This window comes from Cherax quadricarinatus, chromosome 26 (assembly GCF_038502225.1).
Source record: "Cherax quadricarinatus isolate ZL_2023a chromosome 26, ASM3850222v1, whole genome shotgun sequence".
Lineage (NCBI taxonomy): Eukaryota > Metazoa > Arthropoda > Malacostraca > Decapoda > Parastacidae > Cherax > Cherax quadricarinatus.
The window spans coordinates 38,112,920-38,131,159 of NC_091317.1; the positions used below are offsets into that span (position 1 = coordinate 38,112,920).

Consider the following 18,240-nt stretch of genomic DNA (forward strand, 5'->3'; position numbering starts at 1 on the left):
CTTCCACCTCCACTACTACCACTACTACTACTACTACCACCTCCTGCCTAAACCATACCCCCGGCCGGGATTGAACCCGCGGTCATAGAGTCTCAAAACTCCAGCCCGTCGCGCTAGCCACTAGACCAGCTGAACCCGCGGTCATAGAGTCTCAAAACTCCAGCCCGTCGCGCTAGCCACTAGACCAGTCAAAACTCCAGCCCGTCGCGCTAGCCACTAGACCACTGAGACTCTATGACCGCGGGTTCAACTGGTCTAGTGGCTAGCGCGACGGGCTGGAGTTTTGAGACTCTATGACCGCGGGTTTAATCCCGGCCGGGGGTATGGTTTATTTGCAATCGTGTCATTACGATTTCTTAAGTCACCTCCTGCCTATATATACCCATCCTATTCTCCTTTTCGTTAATGTGACTTTGTAAATGGTCCAAGTCGGACCGAAACGTCGTCATAAGCTCCTCTCTTCTATGTGCGGGTTATTTGTGTATCAAAGAATATGACTGTTGCAACAGATCAAGATTATCAAAGAATATGTCTGTCGCAACAGATCAAGATTATCAAAGAATATGACTGTTGCAACAGATCAAGATTATCAAAGAATATGACTGTCGCAACAGATCAAGATTATCAAAGAATATGACCGTTGCAACAGATCAAGATTATCAAAGAATATGACTGTCGCAACAGATCATGCTTAGAATCAGCATAATAACTATAAACAATACCATTACACAAAACTCTGGATCATTCAGTCTTGGAAATCTTAGTTAGTCTTATCCTACCAATACCTGAGACTTCAGTCACTTAACTCACCAACTGTGCTGGCTAACATATACCTGCTGTACTTCGTACTTTCCCCTCCAGGACTTTTCTCCAACTAACAATACACAAGTCTTTCAACTCTCTGTGTGAATTGATAAGTATCTGGTGGACGAACCGTCACAAATATAATGTCGTAATCTGCATATTGACTTATTTGCATACTACTGGTGTATTCTACATTTATATTACCATACCCTGTATTTGTGTCTCCTCTACTGCTGTTGAGAGTGCGGTGTTTGCATTGTGAAATAGTAAAAGGAACATTCTTACTATTAGTTAAAGTTTTATCAACGATTTTTATAGAGCTTTTTGTCTCTATTTAAAGATATGTTGTGGCTAATAGTTTTCAGTATTTCGAGGAGAAATGCTGTGTAGTGCATAATCCAGCGTAAGTGTTTCACTATTCTTGGAAGATATTCTTCTTCTGTCATTTGAAGTGATCGCTGGTAATAATTTATCCAATGGATTATCAGAAGTTGGTTGAGATTTGTATGCCATTTCCAGACGTTGTGAGCACTCGGGAGAACTTGGATTCTGCTTATGTTTTCATGAGTGCTATGGAAAGGATGTTGGTGCTCATAACTGAATGAGTGAGAGGACATGTAATCCATCCAAGTCGGTGTAAGTCGTGCAGTACCAGTACTACCATCCACTTCATCAAATACAGTATTTACTTCCATAGAAGTGTGTTGACAAGGTGTTGCCCTGACAGTGTCTTCCTGTAGCCAGCGTTGTATCCACTTATAGACGGTGGACACGCTGACACCAGTCGCTCGAGCAATGGCATTATGGGACATACCACAAGCTCTCATGAGCACGAAACTGGCTCGTTCACTGGCACTCGTTGCTTGATACCTATATCGGATCTTCATAATATTCTGTGAAAATAAGATTGAAATAATATCTAGTTTTAATAAAGTAGAGGTGCTAGTTACTTTAGGTTCAAGTTAAAATTTTATGAAGCAATCGTTTAACTTTTTATGTATGCTATTTTTTAAAGTGTATTCCTTATTTAAAACGGAAAAAAATGTATAATTTATTTTTTACAGAGCCAAATTTACAGGCTAAGAGCTATTACCCTCTCTTATCTAAATTCAAAGCACAGCATTATTTAAAGTTTGCTACCACTCCCCTACCCAGACCCGTAAAGATGACACCCACAATAATTAGCTAACACCTAAGCACCGTATTAAGGAAGGATAGTACATTGCTTCTTATCCCGTAATGTTCTAGTTTAAAGAATAGGAAAGTGGGGAACCACTTGAATAGAATTATGAAATACAGGTAAACGAGATCTTTTATGTCTTGGCCTTAGAGGTGAAAAAGATGAATAATTTAAGAAAATATGCCTTCGCCTCCATTCGTCCCAGAATTACACTCAGGTATTTCTATTGTAAACTGAAGTAGTTACCATTAATCTAAAAAATGGAATTATACCAGAGAGAAAACGATAGTTATTCTTGACGAATTTTAAAATTCGTGAAAAAGAAGATGTTGTTGCGAATATAAAACCTTGAATTTTATGACATTATAGAGCCCAATGATCTTTCTTGGAAGATAAACACTATTAGAAGGGATAAATTTGTCCAAAAATAATTTATTTCTGTTTTTACATTTCAAACAAGTGTACTTAAATTACAGCTGAAAACTCAAGCTTATACCAAGCAGTTTGTTAAAAATAATATCAACTAAGCAAGGAAAGCTGATATATAAAAATCAAGGTGAAGGTCAAAATTATTACGTAATGCTTCTCAACAAAGTTTATATATTTTCAACAGTCTAAAAGATATGAGAATCTCCTACATTTATTTACCAGCTAGCAGTTATTTTGATAAAGACAAAGCCTTTAAGTCGTGTTTCTTGGAGGTTTAAATCAATAATAATATTATAATATCTCAGCTGCTTTATCAGCTACAACGAGAACATCTCTTGATTTACCATCCAAATGTAGACTGAATGCTAGTGAAAGTCATTAAAGAATCATTTACTGATATAACATCAAGCAGAGATATTGCTTCTCCATGACTATAGATGTCAGTGAAGGATTTCTCAGCAAATGTTCCCACAAAGAGACAGTTTCACGTCTACTGAACAGATAAGAACAAATTATGCAGAATTACCCATCAGTCTATAGAGTGTTAAAGACTCTACCAATGTTATCCCCAAGTAATAAATTAAACATAAGATTACTAAGAAGTTAATAAGGCAGGTAAACGAGCTTCGTAAACCTCATAAATATCTGTTTTCTCATGCTCTTAATCTATTCATTTTTCTGACCTTAAAAATTTTGAATACAATTCACTTTATATAATATATCGTCAACAAAGACTCAGTCTTCGTCATGGTACAGAAGCTGATAATCTTAATATTTTTCACTATGAATAAAATAAAATAAACTTAGTCCTGTGCTTGTCATGGTGTTGAATCCGAGTAGAGATCATAGTGATGGAAATAGTCTTCAGCAAACAAGCTAAGTGCTCATTATTTTCAACATAGGAATTTCCACGGGTATTTTGTCTAAAATCTTAGTGCATTAAGGTTCGTAATAATTCATTGTTCTCGTCTATGTCCCTTTTCCCAAGAAATGGCTCTACACTGCTATAGATGTTTTCAACTTTTATAACTCCATTATATCTGACATACATCAGAGCCAGTGAACGGAATATACGTGAAGGAAGCAGACGATCTATGTTATAATTATCTCATCACCTGAGCAGTAAACACAAAGGCAGTCTAACTGAGCAAGAAAGAAGACATACGTACGATTATGACAATTATTAAAGGTAACGTATCGCCATGAGAGGTTTCTGCATTAAGTCTGTCATCTTCCACATCTTTCCGGCATTACATACATTGATAAATTAGACACAAGCTCAACACTTGGGTATTTTTAATGAGGAAACGTTTCGCCACATAGTGGTTTCATCAGTCCATACAAATTAGAATGGCGACACCAAACATGACACCCCCTACGACTGCTGCATCTCTCCTGCCTACAATACATAAGCCACTTCTTCGCACATATGTTGTATTCTTTTCAAGATTAATGGACTGATTACATCGACTCAAGGCTGAGGGACTGATTACCTCAAACTCCTCCTATTCTTCACCATTTTCCTTTGTATAGACTGATGAAGCCATTGTGTGGCGAAACGTTTCCTCATTAAAGATACCCAAGTGTTGCACATATATCTAATTTCTCAACTTGTTGGTTCTCTGAACCATTCATCTTCATTACTTACAATGAACAACCAAGCATGTTAAGCAAGGGCCAAGCAGGACTAGATAATCTTCAATCGATTGGAGATGATGACATACAACGTAAAAGACAGCAGTACATTTAATCTAGTTGATTTTGCCTGTAAATAAAGAAATGTTGCCTATGTGTCTTACCTACCAAAGAAAGTTAGGATATAAAGGCGTAGATTGGTTATAAATGACCATAATTTTTAAAGGGGTGGACCGGTAAGCCAGCGGAAGGCCTCGGTCAGATGACCAAAAGCTCCAAAGGCGGGTCATCATCTGACTAAGACCCGCGTCAGGAAACATTTGTCCTGTTTCCTGACGAACCTTACCTAACCTAACCTATAAAGGCGTAATACCTTCAGATATGCGTATCTGACGGTATTACGTGTGAATATCCAAACTTTCTTTGCTTTATTTGCAAGCAATATCAGCAGTTTACTGCTGTATTTTATATTTCATTATGCTCAATTGAAAGCTATTCGAGCACAACGTATAACCCCTTACCGAACATAAAAAGGAAAGAACACTACAGCAGGTCTGCTGTCCCATGCTAGGCAAGTCCAATTCTGACCAACACATACCCACTCATGTACTTGTCTAACCTATTTTTAAAGTTACATAAGGTTTTAGCTTCAGTGACATTACTCGTGAGTCTGTTTCACTCATCCACAACTCGATTACCAAACCAGTCCTTTCCTATATCCTTTCTAAATCTAATTTTTTTCCAACTTGAGCCCATTGCTGTGATTCCCGTCTTCGTCAGATATTTTTAGCATATTATTTATACCTCCTTTATTTATTCCTGTCTTGCATTTAAACGCCTGAGCATATCACCCTAATTCTATGCCTTTCACTGTCCACAGATTGTCCTCGTAGAAAAAATTTCTGACACATGGTGTGGCTTGCAAAGAGTATGTAACCTTTATTCGGAGTATGTCCACATTCTCACATATGCTATCTCCCCAACCAGCGAACCAGGCACTAAGGGTCTGACGATCCAATGGGACCCCATCGTCAGATCAGTACCTAGGTTCAGCCAATCATAATGTAGATCTGGCAATTGTGAAGGTGATATGGTTACCACTCACGTTTTCACCCTTGTCATTTTCATTCTGATGCTGGTTGAGGCACGGCTGTCTTTTGTCTCTTGGCTGCTGTTTTACCTTGACTACCGTGACGTGCACTAATACCTATTTGTGTACATAGTGTATATAGTATACATACTTCTGTTTATACTTGGTTAAGGAAAATAAATTCAAAGATTTTAGCTGCGTTTACTTCGCTCTAAGCTCCCTTTACACCCAGGAGAACAGGCCGTAATGACCTGGGTCGTAATATATGGCATCAACTTTGTAATCCTTCTCTGTATGTTTTCCAACGCATTTGTATGCATTCTGTAATATGGTGACCAGAAGTGCACAGCATAATCTAAAGGAGGCCTTACCAATGATATATAAAGATGAAATATAACCTGATAACTCTTATTATTTACACTTGTTGATATGAAGCAAATAACTCTATTAGCTATATTATGATCACTTGTACAATGCTGTCTTTGCTTTAGATTACTCCTAACACAAAATTGCATTTCCAGGAGGATTAAGCTTTCCAGTCTTAAATTAAGATTATTAGAGTACGTTTAGCTCTTCGTAGAACTTCATCAAGTCATGACTTGCTAAAGCTTAATTCTGAGGGAAATGTAGTCTTACTAGAAGTTTGTTCTGCATATTATGTATTTTATACCTACACAGGTGTATCTGTGGCCGGATATTACTAAGGAACCAACCACGAACGAACAGACTGAATGAAACTAACGCCTTAAATATTTTTTAGTGATAATGTTACCAAAGTTATACAACTGTTATGTAAAAAAAAGACGCGTCTAATTTCAGAGAGTCTTAATGTGTTATTTTTACCAGGCTTTTAAGTAAGTTATATTACGCGAAGTATTTAAATTTAATTTTTACCGATGGAGAAATAATAATTAGTAATATCAGTAAATTCATCTGCATAATGTGCTTGTAAATTTTGAGTTAATGCTAATATATCCGCCCAAATTCTGCATTTCGAATTAAATAGCTAATATAAATGTACGTGACAAGATCAACGATATATATGAAGGACAAAGTATCAAGAAAAAGACATACTTATACAGTGTAATGTAAAATGTTATAAAATATATGGGAATTTTACCTTGCTGCTTAAGTTTGAAAGAGAAACTTGTATATGTTTGTGATTGTGTAGAAGCTTCTCACAGTGACACAGAGCTGAGAACCGATCACTGCCAACTGAGCGAGAAGCAGAAGAATGAGTCAAGCTGGATCCCGTCACTTCTTTTATGGGAGAACTGAGATCCACACGCGCAGCCTATTGGCTACCCTCGTGAATCTGAGATCATTCTAGAGACAGGTGATTGGTGCTTCCTAACATGAGGAGGCAGTTGATTGGTACTTTTAAGCAAGAAGCGGCAGGTGATTGGTGTTATCTAGGAAGAAGTGGTGCCCCATGGCCTCGTGGCTAAACCTCTCGCTTCACACGGTAAGTGTCTGGGTTCGATTCCCAGAGAGGGTAGAAACACTGGGCGTTCTTCTTTGCACCGGTTGTCTATGTTCCCCATCAGTAAAATGGGAACCTTTGAGTTACTCGAGTGGTGTGGGTCGAATCCAGGGAAAAAAACTGACCTAATTTCTCCGAAATGCTCTGCATAACAAGCGGGTTTCTATATCGTAGTATGTCACTGATGTCAGCTAGGACTGTATACCTTGTACATGTAGAAATAAAGATATTATTATTATTATTGTTATTATTATTATTATTATTATTATTATTATTATTATTATTATTATTATTATTATTACAAGCAGCTGGTGACTAGTGCTTCCTAATTTGAGGAGGCAGTTGGTTAATGCTCTCAAATATGAAGAGTATACGGAAACGTAATTGTGTTAAGGTTGAGTCTGTTGTGGAATGCAGAATGCAGATATTAATAAGTCTGATGTTCTTCCATTCATCTTGGTTGAACACTGATATTTGTGCATAGCCTCGGGGATTCCATTTCCATATATATATATATATATATATATATATATATATATATATATATATATATATATATATATATATATATATATATATATATATATATATATATATATATATATATATATATATATATATATATATATATATATATATATATATATATATATATATATATATATATATATATATATGCAATAAGATCACAGTAAACAGGTGATTTCAGAATATGCAAAACAACCACTCTGAAAGAATAGAGAAATTCCAAGCGCTTTCGTGACTACTCACATTATCAAGGAACTATGAAAGTAAAGCGCTTGGAATTTCTCTATTCTTTCAGAGTGGTTGTTTTGCATATATATATATATATATATATATATATATATATATATATATATATATATATATATATATATATATATATATTTATGTCGTGCCGAATATGTAAAACTGGTCAATTAGCAAGAACTCATTTAAAATTAAGTCCTTTCTGAAATTTTCTCTTATACGTTTAAAGATATATATTTTTCATTAATGATAATGTAAAAATTTTTAATTTTGCAACAAAAGAATCTTAGAAAACTTACCTAACCTTATTATAACAAGCGCAATTTATTTTAACCTAACCCAACTAAATATATTTTAGATTTGTTTACAGTAATTTAATACTAAACAAACGCAGTGGAATATATCTTTATCGTTAGGTTCACAATGATTTTGGCGAAATTATTGCATACACAAATTTTCGCTTGTCCTATATGGCAAGATGAGCGTTGTTATTTAAGCCAAGATCGCAAGTTCTGCCTATTCGGCACGACATATATATATATATATATATATATATATATATATATATATATATATATATATATATATATATATATATATATATATATATATATATATATATATATATATATATATATATATGTCGTGCCGAATATGTAAAACTGGTCAATTAGCAAGAACTCATTTAAAATTAAGTCCTTTCTAAAATTTTCTCTTGTACGTTTAAAGATATATTTTTTTCATTAATGTTAATGTAAAAATTTATAATTTTGCACCAAAAGAATCTTAGAAAACTTACCTAACCTTATTACAACAAGAACAATTTATTTTAGCCTAACCTAACTAAATATATTTTAGATTTGTTTACAATAATTTAATACTAAACAAACACAGTGAAATATATTTTTTTCGTTAGGTTCAGAATGATTTTGGCGAAATTATTGCATACACAAATTTTCACTTGTCCTATATGGCAAGATGAGCGTTGTTATTTAAGCCAAGATCGCAAGTTCTGCCTATTCGGCCCGACATATATATATATATATATATATATATATATATATATATATATATATATATATATATATATATATATATATATATATATATATATATATATATATATATATATATATATATATATATGTCGTGCCGAATATGTAAAACTGGTCATTTAGCAAGAACTCATTTAAAATTAAGTTCTTTCTAAAGTTTTCTCTTATACGTTTAAAGATATATTTTTTTCATTAATGTTGATGTAAAAATTTATAATTTTGCACCAAAAGGAACTTAGAAAACTTACCTAACCTTATTATAAGAAGCGCAATTTATTTTAGCCTAACCCAACTAAATATATTTTAGATTTGTTTACAATAATTTAATACTAAACACAGTGAAATATATTTTTCTCGTTAGGTTCAGAATGATTTTGGCGAAATTATTGCATACACAAATTTTCACTTGTCCTATATGACAAGATGAGTGTTGCTATTTAAGCCAAGATCGCAAGTTCTGCCTATTCTGCACGACATATATATATATATATATATATATATATATATACATATATATATATATATATATATATATATATATATATATATATATATATATATATATATATATATATATATATATATGTTAATTTCAGCTTCTTCAAGTATCAGGACAACTGTTACAAACATAGCTTTGGGATGACAATAGGCAGCTTGTTCAGTGCTGTGCTTGCCATCCTCTGCATGGAGAACCTAGAGACCGATAAATTCAACACCCTCATTCCTAACACCGTTTCCTGGCTAAGATACATTGAAGATATGTATTTTTTTCTATCCTTGACGTTTCAATATCCAGTCCCTCCTCAATAAGATTAATGCTGTCGACCCATCACTAAAGTTTACACTTGAACTCGAACGAAATGGCAAACTTCATTTTCTCGATATCCTCTTGTGTAGGTCTCCCGACTGTGACATATTTCTCTTCAAAGTGTATAGAATACCTACCATCAAGGACGATCTTTTTCACTTCTTTTCCCACCAACATACCCACACTAAAAGAAGTGTCTTAATTGGCTTCCTGAGAGCTCTTCGCATCTCCAGTCCTTCTTTCCTTGAAGAAGAATGTATCTACATAACAAAAGCCTTCACACGTCTTCAGTTTCCATCATTCTTCATCCGGGATATCAGACTCAAGGCACAAGCTATCCTCAATAAATCCCCCGGGGAACAAACCTCTAGGCAGTTCATAATTTTTCCATGTGGTGATGTTGCCACGAATACTCGCCATTTATTTGCTAAGATTAACATAGATGTTTCCACCATAAACACATCACCTATCAAAGGCCTTGCTACGAAAAGTAACCCAACACTTCTAACTCCACAGGGAAAGTCTACACTATCCCCTTTGGATATTATCCCAAGAAATATGTAGGGGAAACAGGCAGAAGTCTGTGTCAGCCTGAACGAACAACGAAGCGCCAGCAACAGAGATGACTTAAGGTACGCGTGTGTCCTTCACAGGGATTCCATGGGACATTTTGATGAATTGCGATGAGGCACAACTCGTCCTCGCTGAACAAGATCTCAGGCGTCGACGTTGTCTGGAAGCCTCGCTAATCGCCGTCGCCAACAGCATAGAACTTAACAGTTGAAACTACAGAATTTCTGAAACATTAGCTTACATGATACTCAACTAAGCAAAACACCACCTACCTAACAACAAAAGAGTTACGTGATGGCATTGTCTACCTGTTCATATCACAAATTGGCATTCTTCAGGTCACCCTGCGTCACTTACACCTCACTCCGCCTGTAAATACTTTTGAACTTCTGTATGGTAGAAGTGATCAATGTCCCAAGACCGAAACTTTTTCTAATATGTCCTAGTGTTTATTTACGTGTCTTTCTAAACAATCTTATTGGCATCTATTGCCAAAGTATATACCAAAGTTGCCTTTGAATATGACAGTACCGTGAAACAAAAATTAATTAAAAATTCTCCCAAGGAATCTGTAAGTTATGTGTACTCCATCTCATGCATATGTTGTGATACCTTTTATTTACAAGTCTAGACAGATGAGTTTACGAGTGTTGTCAAGTCCTTTCCGGACTGGATTAAGAGTCTCACTCTTTTTCGGTCTCATTGCATTGGTCTCTTTCATCACATTGGTTCGTAACGTTGTACAAGTCGTTTCTTTGAATTCTAAGCGGAGGGCATAATCATACTGGTAACACGAAGGGATAAGTGCCCCAACAAGTTTGAAAATATATCAAGAAGTAACCAATGAACAATATATAAAATGGCTCAGTTTTATTTTTCTCAATAAAGGATAATGCACCCAAAGGCTTTTCGATCTGCCCTTCTATGTGAAGAAAACCTAAATTTGTTGAATGCGAAACATGAGAAACTCGAGACAGAATATAATAAGACTGGCAAGATGTCCCACGAGGAGGATAACAAACATTCCCTGAAAAAAAAAAAAACAGAAAAATAATTCCATTAATGATTAATTGTGAGAGCTTTTATAAAAAATGGTGATAATATAAAAATGTACTGAAGTTAGAGAAATGAGCTGAGAAAGCTTAGGGAACAAATGGATTTAGCAGTTCAAAGCAAAAGAGAGGAGCCATTAGATGGAGAGGTAGAGGTATTGGTAAAATGGAGGAAATATTTTAAGGAGTTGGTTAAAGCTGATGAGGAAACAGAGGCAGTAATTTCCAACATTGCGCAGGGAGGTTTAACACCATTTAGGAGTAAGGAAGACCCAGATGTGAGAGTGGGTGAGCGGCATGAGGCAGTGATTAGAATGAAAGGGGTAAAGCAGCTGGGATAAATGTGATTAAAATAGACATATTAAAAACAGGAGGAACTTTGGTTTCGATGGGTTGGTGCATTTGTTCAGTATATGTAGTAAAGGTATTAAGGTACCTAGGGATTAGCAGAGATGATGCATAGTTTATTTAAGGGGAAAGGGGATAAAAAATAATGTAAGAATTAATGGTGAATAAGCTGTTGAATTTACCATCTAACTTTATTATTTAAAGAATTATGAGTAAGATAGAGAGTAGGATTACAGAGGAGTGAGGTCCAAGTGTTTACATTGAGGCACAAACCTGAACATTATTTAGATAAAGGTAAGGAGTATTTCGTTGCATTTATAGGTTTAGAAAAGTCATATGATGGTGTGGATAGGAAAGCAATATAAGAGATTTTGCAGATGTATGGAGTAGGTAATAAGTTACTTAAAGAAGTAAAGATATTTCATGAGAAAGGAAAATTACCTTTTAGTAAAAGTAGGCCTTAGACAGTGATGTGTGATATCCTAATGGTTTATACCATACTGATAGATGAGTCTGTATAAGAAATGAACATTAGGGTGTTGGGGAGAAGTGAGTGTAGTGTGAAACTTGGCACAGTTACTTTACTGCCGATGACACGGTACTTTAGGGAGATTCGGAAGAGAAGTTGCAAAGAATGGAGGACGAATTTGGGAGGGTATATAAGAGAAGAAATGTAAACTGAACATAGGACAGAGCAAGGTGATGATAGTATCAATAAAATATAGTCAATGAGAGATTGGATATCGGATTGGAAGAAGTGAGTATGGAGTCAGTGTGTTCAAATATTAGGGAGTGGACTTGTCAACGGATTGTTCTATGAAAGATAAGGTGAACCATAGAACTGAGGCAAAACAACCACTGTAAAAAAATAGTGAACTTCCAAATACGTCACCGGTTTTTGCTTGATTGGCTCTAATTTTTGATAAATTTGGCATCTGAATGTAAAACAAAAAATGTTAAAAATATACTGACCAGGCGGGGCTAACTTATAACTCGCATGGAAATTATTTTTTTAAATCATTCAAAAGTCAAATCATGTAACACATCATTGTATATAATAACTGTTTAATAGAAAGATGATTCAGATCCCACTAACTACTGGATATGGAAACGTTGTTCTTGCGATTTTCTTCTATGTTGTTCATCAGCACAGTTTTAGTGAGTGAGCATTTGGAAGAGATGTATATCGGTTACCATTGTGGAATAAAACACATTTCAAGCTTTTAATGAAGCTGTCTATAAACAGCCGCCAATCTCCTGGTCGATATTCAAGTCCCATTCGAAGAAGTCCAGGGACTGCAGTATATAACTTCTTCATCTTGGCTGAAGTAAGGAAGTTCTCCCTATTTTTTTCCGATAAGCTGTTATTTTAACTTCTTGTTGTAGAGAGTTCTTTTATTTTTAATCTGGATGCTAAAAGTTCAGATGCTTTCTTTGATAGTCTGAGTTCACGTATCAGATCATGACGTGTTTCCTTACGACACCTGCTGTCCAACATTCACCCAATAGTAAAATAGGTACCTGAGTGTTAGTCGACTAGTATGCTCGCAACCTGGTACAAAATTGACCTAATTTGCCCGAAATGCTCTGCATAACAAGTGGCTTTCTATATAGTAGTATGTTATTGATGTCAGCTGGGCTAGCCTGTATACCTTGTACATATACTTGAAGAAATAAATATTATTATTGTTGTTATTATTCTTGGGAGAACTGCTGGCGTGTTGAAATGCTTACTTTACATTCAGTTCCACTGCTGTTGCCTGTTATATCCTAAACCCTGAGTTTCTTTAGTAACTGACAACGGAAGGTCAAGCAGTGTTGTAAACACTGGTATAGGAATGTTTTCGCTGTGTGTCACTTGACTTTCTTGTAACGACTGAAACCTTCCAAATTCACCATACAGAAATAACAATCTTGATGGTCTTCCGGTTTTCTCCACACCATATTTTTCTACTGTCATTAGCATTCTACACAGGTTTTGGAAACCATGTGGTGAGCCCAAAACTTGCAAGTTCTCCAAGCACCACAACAAAATAAGTAAGATAAGCTTGTTTTACAATATATATATATATATATATATATATATATATATATATATATATATATATATATATATATATATATATATATATATATATATATATATATATATATATATATATATATATATATATATATACATATGTCGTACCGAATATGTAAAACTGGTCAATTAGCAAGAACTCATTTAAAATTAAGTCCTTTCTAAAAAAAATTCTTTTACCTTTAAAGATATATTTTTTTTCATTAATGGAAACGTAAAAAAATTAAATTTTGCACTAAAAGAATCTTAGAAAACTTACCTAACCTTATTACAGCATGAGTAATTTATTTTAGCATAACCCAACTAAATATATTTTAGATTTGTTTACAATAATTTAATAGTAAACAAACGCAATGAAATATAATTTTTTCGTTAGGTTCAGAATGATTTTGGCGAAATTATTGCATACACAAATTTTCACTTGTCCTATATGGCAAGACGAGCGTTGCTATTTAAGCCAAGTTCGCAAGTTTTGCCTATTCGGCACGACATATATATATATATATATATATATATATATATATATATATATATATATATATATATATATATATATATATATATATATATATATATATATATATATATATATATATATATATATATATATATATATATATATATATATATATATATATGTCGTGCCGAATATGTAAAACTGGCAAATTAGCAAGAACTCATTTAAAATTAAGTCCTTTCTAAAATTTTCTCTTATACGTTTAAAGATAAATTTTTTTCATTAATGTTAATTTAAAAAATTTTAATTTTGCACAAAAGAATCTTAGAAATCTTACCTAACCTTATTCTAACAAGCGCAATTTATTTTAGCCTAATCCTACTAAATTTACAGTAATTTAATACTAAACAAACACAATGAAATATATTTTTTTCGTTAGGTTTAGAATGATTTTGGCGAAATTATTGCATACACAAATTTTCGCTTGTCCTATATGGCAAGATGAACGTTGCTATTTAAGCCAAGATCGCAAGTTCTGCCTATTCTTCACGAGATATATATATATTCATATACATATATATTTATATACATATATATATATATATATATATATATATATATATATATATATATATATGTCGTGCCGAATATGTAAAACTAGTCAATTAGCAAGAACTCATTTAAAATTAAGTTTTTCCGAAATTTTCTCTTATATGTTTAAAGATATATTTTTTTCATTAATGTTAATGTAAAAATTTTTAATTTTGCACCAAAAGAATCTTAGAAAACTTACCTAACCTTATTATAAGAAGAGCAATTTATTTTAGCCTAACCCAACAAAATATATTTTAGATTTGTTTACAGTAATTTAATACTAAACATACACAGTGAAATATATTTTTTTTCGTTAGGTTCAGAATGATTTTGGCGAAATTATTGCATACACAAATTTTCACTTGTCCTATATGGCAAGATGAGCGTTGCTATTTAAGCCAAGATCGCAAGTTTTGGCTATTCGGCACGACATATATATATATATATGTCGTGCCGAATAGGCAGAACTTGCAATCTTGGCTTAAATAGCAACGTTCATCTTGCCATATAGGACAAGCGAAAATTTGTGTATGGAATAATTTCACCAAAATCATTCTTAACCTAAGAAAAAAAAATATATTTCACTGTGTTCGTTTAGTATTAAATTATTGTAAACAAATCTAAAAAATATTTAGCTGGGTTAGGCTAAAATAAATTACTCTTGTTATAATAAGGTTAGGTAAGTTTTCTAAGATTCCTTTAGTGCAAAATTATAAATTTTTACATTAACATTAATGAAAAAAATATATCTTTAAACGTATAAGAGAAAATTTTAGAAAGGATTTAATTTTAGATGAGTTCTTGCTAAATGACCAGTTTTACATATTCGGCACGACATATATATATATATATATATATATATATATATATATATATATATATATATATATATATATATATATATATATATATATATATATATATATATATATATATATGTATGTATATATATATTTATGCAAAACAAAACGCTTGGAATTTCTCTATTCTCTCACAGTGGTTGTTTTGCATATTCTGAAATCACCTCTTTACTGTGATCTTATTGCACATATATATATATATATATACATATATATATATATATATATATATATATATATATATATATATATATATATATATATATATATATATAAATATACATATATATATATATATATATATATATATATATATATATATATATATATATATATATATATATATATATATATATATATATATATATATATATATATTATATATATATATGTTTATGTATATATATATAAATATATATATGTTTATGTTTGTGGTTACAGGAAAGTGGGTGCAGGAGGGAAGAGGAGCGATTGGTGGAATGATGATGTGAAGAGAGTAGTAAGGGAGAAAAAGTTAGCATATGAGAAGTTTTTACAAAGTAGAAGTCATGAAAGGAGGGAAGAGTATATGGAGAAAAAGAGAGAGGTTAAGAGAGTGGTGAAGCAATGTAAAAAGAGAGCAAATCAGAGAGTGGGTGAGATGTTATCAACAAATTTTGTTGAAAATAAGAAAAAGTTTTGGAGTGAGATTAACAAGTTAAGAAAGCCTAGAGAACAAATGGATTTGTCAGTTAAAAATAGGAGAGGAGAGTTATTAAATGGAGAGTTAGAGGTATTGGGAAGATGGAGGGAATATTTTGAGGAATTGTTAAATGTTGATGAAGATGGGGAAGCTGTGATTTCGTGTATAGGGCAAGGAGGAACAACATCTTGTAGGAGTGAGGAAGAGCCAGTTGTGAGTGTGGGGGAAGTTCGTGAGGCAGTAGGTAAAGTGAAAGGGGGGTAAGGCAGCCGGGATTGATGGGATAAAGATTGAAATGTTAAAAGCAGGTGGGGATATAGTTTTGGAGTGGTTGGTGCAATTATTTAATAAATGTATGGAAGAGGGTAAGGTACCTAGGGATTGGCAGAGAGCATGCATAGTTCCTTTGTATAAAGGCAAAGGGAATAAAAGAGAGTGCAAAAATTATAGGGGGATACGTCTGTTGAGTATACCTGGCAAAGTGTATGGTAGAGTTATTATTGAAAGAATTAAGAGTAAGACGGAGAATAGGATAGCAGATGAACAAGGAGGCTTTAGGAAAGGTAGGGGGTGTGTGGACCAGGTGTTTACAGTGAAACATATAAGTGAACAGTATTTAGATAAGGCTAAAGAGGTCTTTGTGGCATTTATGGATTTGGAAAAGGCGTATGACAGGGTGGATAGGGGGGGCAATGTGGCAGATGTTGCAGGTGTATGGTGTAGGAGGTAGGTTACTGAAAGCAGTGAAGAGTTTTTACGAAAGAAAGAGGGAAATTATTTCCCAGTAAAAGTAGGCCTTAGACAAGGATGTGTGATGTCACCGTGTTTGTTTAATATATTTATAGATGGGGTTGTAAGAGAAGTAAATGCGAGGGTCTTGGCAAGAGGCGTGGAGTTAAAAGATAAAGAATCACACATAAAGTGGGAGTTGTCACAGTTGCTCTTTGCTGATGACACTGTGCTCTTGGGAGATTCTGAAGAGAAGTTGCAGAGATTGGTGGATGAATTTGGTAGGGTGTGCAAAAGAAGAAAATTGAAAGTGAATACAGGAAAGAGTAAGGTTATGAGGATAAAAAGATTAGGTGATGAAAGATTGGATATCAGATTGGAGGGAGAGAGTATGGAGGAGGTGAATGTATTCAGATATTTGGGAGTGGACGTGTCAGCGGATGGGTCTATGAAAGATGAGGTGAATCATAGAATTGATGAGGGGAAAAGGGTGAGTGGTGCACTTGGGAGTCTCTGGAGACAAAGAACTTTGTCCTTGGAGGCAAAGAGAGGAATGTATGAGAGTATAGTTTTACCAACGCTCTTATATGGGTGTGAAGCATGGGTGATGAATGTTGCAGCGAGGAGAAGGCTGGAGGCAGTGGAGATGTCATGTCTGAGAGCAATGTGTAGTGTGAATATAATGCAGAGAATTCGTAGTTTGGAAGTTAGGAGGAGGTGCGGGATTACCAAAACTGTTGTCCAGAGGGCTGAGGAAGGGTTGTTGAGGTGGTTCGGACATGTGGAGAGAATGGAGCGAAACAGAATAACTTCAAGAGTGTATCAGTCTGTAGTGGAAGGAAGGCGGGGTAGGGGTCGGCCTAGGAAAGGTTGGAGGGAGGGGGTAAAGGAGGTTTTGTGTGCGAGGGGCTTGGACTTCCAGCAGGCATCCGTGAGCGTGTTTGATAGGAGTGAATGGAGACAAATGGTTTTTAATACTTGACGTGCTGTTGGAGTGTGAGCAAAGTAACATTTATGAAGGGGTTCAGGGAAACCGGCAGGCCGGACTTGAGTCCTGGAGATGGGAAGTACAGTGCCTGAACTCTGAAGGAGGGGTGTTAATGTTGCAGTTTAAAAACGGTAGTGTAAAGCACCCTTCTGGCAAGACAGTGATGGAGTGAATGATGGTGAAAGTTTTTCTTTTTCGGGCCACCCTGCCTTGGTGGGAATCGGCCAGTGTGATAAAAAAATATATATATATATACATATGTCGTACCGAATATGTAAAACTGGTCAATTAGCAAGAACTCATTTAAAATTAAGTCCTTTCTAAAGAAATTTCTTTTACCTTTAAAGACATATTTTTTTTCATTAATGGAAACGTAAAAATTTTAAATTTTGCACTAAAAGAATCTTAGAAAACTTACCTAACCTTATTAAGATAAGATAAGATAAGATAAGATTTCGTTCGGATTTTTAACCCCGGAGGGTTAGCCACCCAGGATAACCCAAGAAAGTCAGTGCGTCATCGAGGACTGTCTAACTTATTTCCATTGGGGTCCTTAATCTTGTCCCCCAGGATGCGACCCACACCAGTCGACTAACACCCAGGTACCTATTTGCTGCTA

At 34.2% G+C, this 18,240-nt stretch overlaps 1 protein-coding gene across 1 annotated transcript in view; it reads right to left on the reverse strand.

The window, feature by feature from the left end:
- Positions 1 to 10,765: 10,765 nt before the first annotated feature.
- Positions 10,766 to 18,240, reverse strand: part of LOC138853248 (probable glutamate receptor) — a 72,815-nt gene continuing 65,340 nt past the window's right edge. Inside the window, exon 13 of the mRNA XM_070088967.1 lies at positions 10,766 to 10,855. Coding sequence (XP_069945068.1) covers positions 10,766 to 10,855 — 90 coding nt within the window. The remainder of the gene's footprint in view (positions 10,856 to 18,240) is intronic.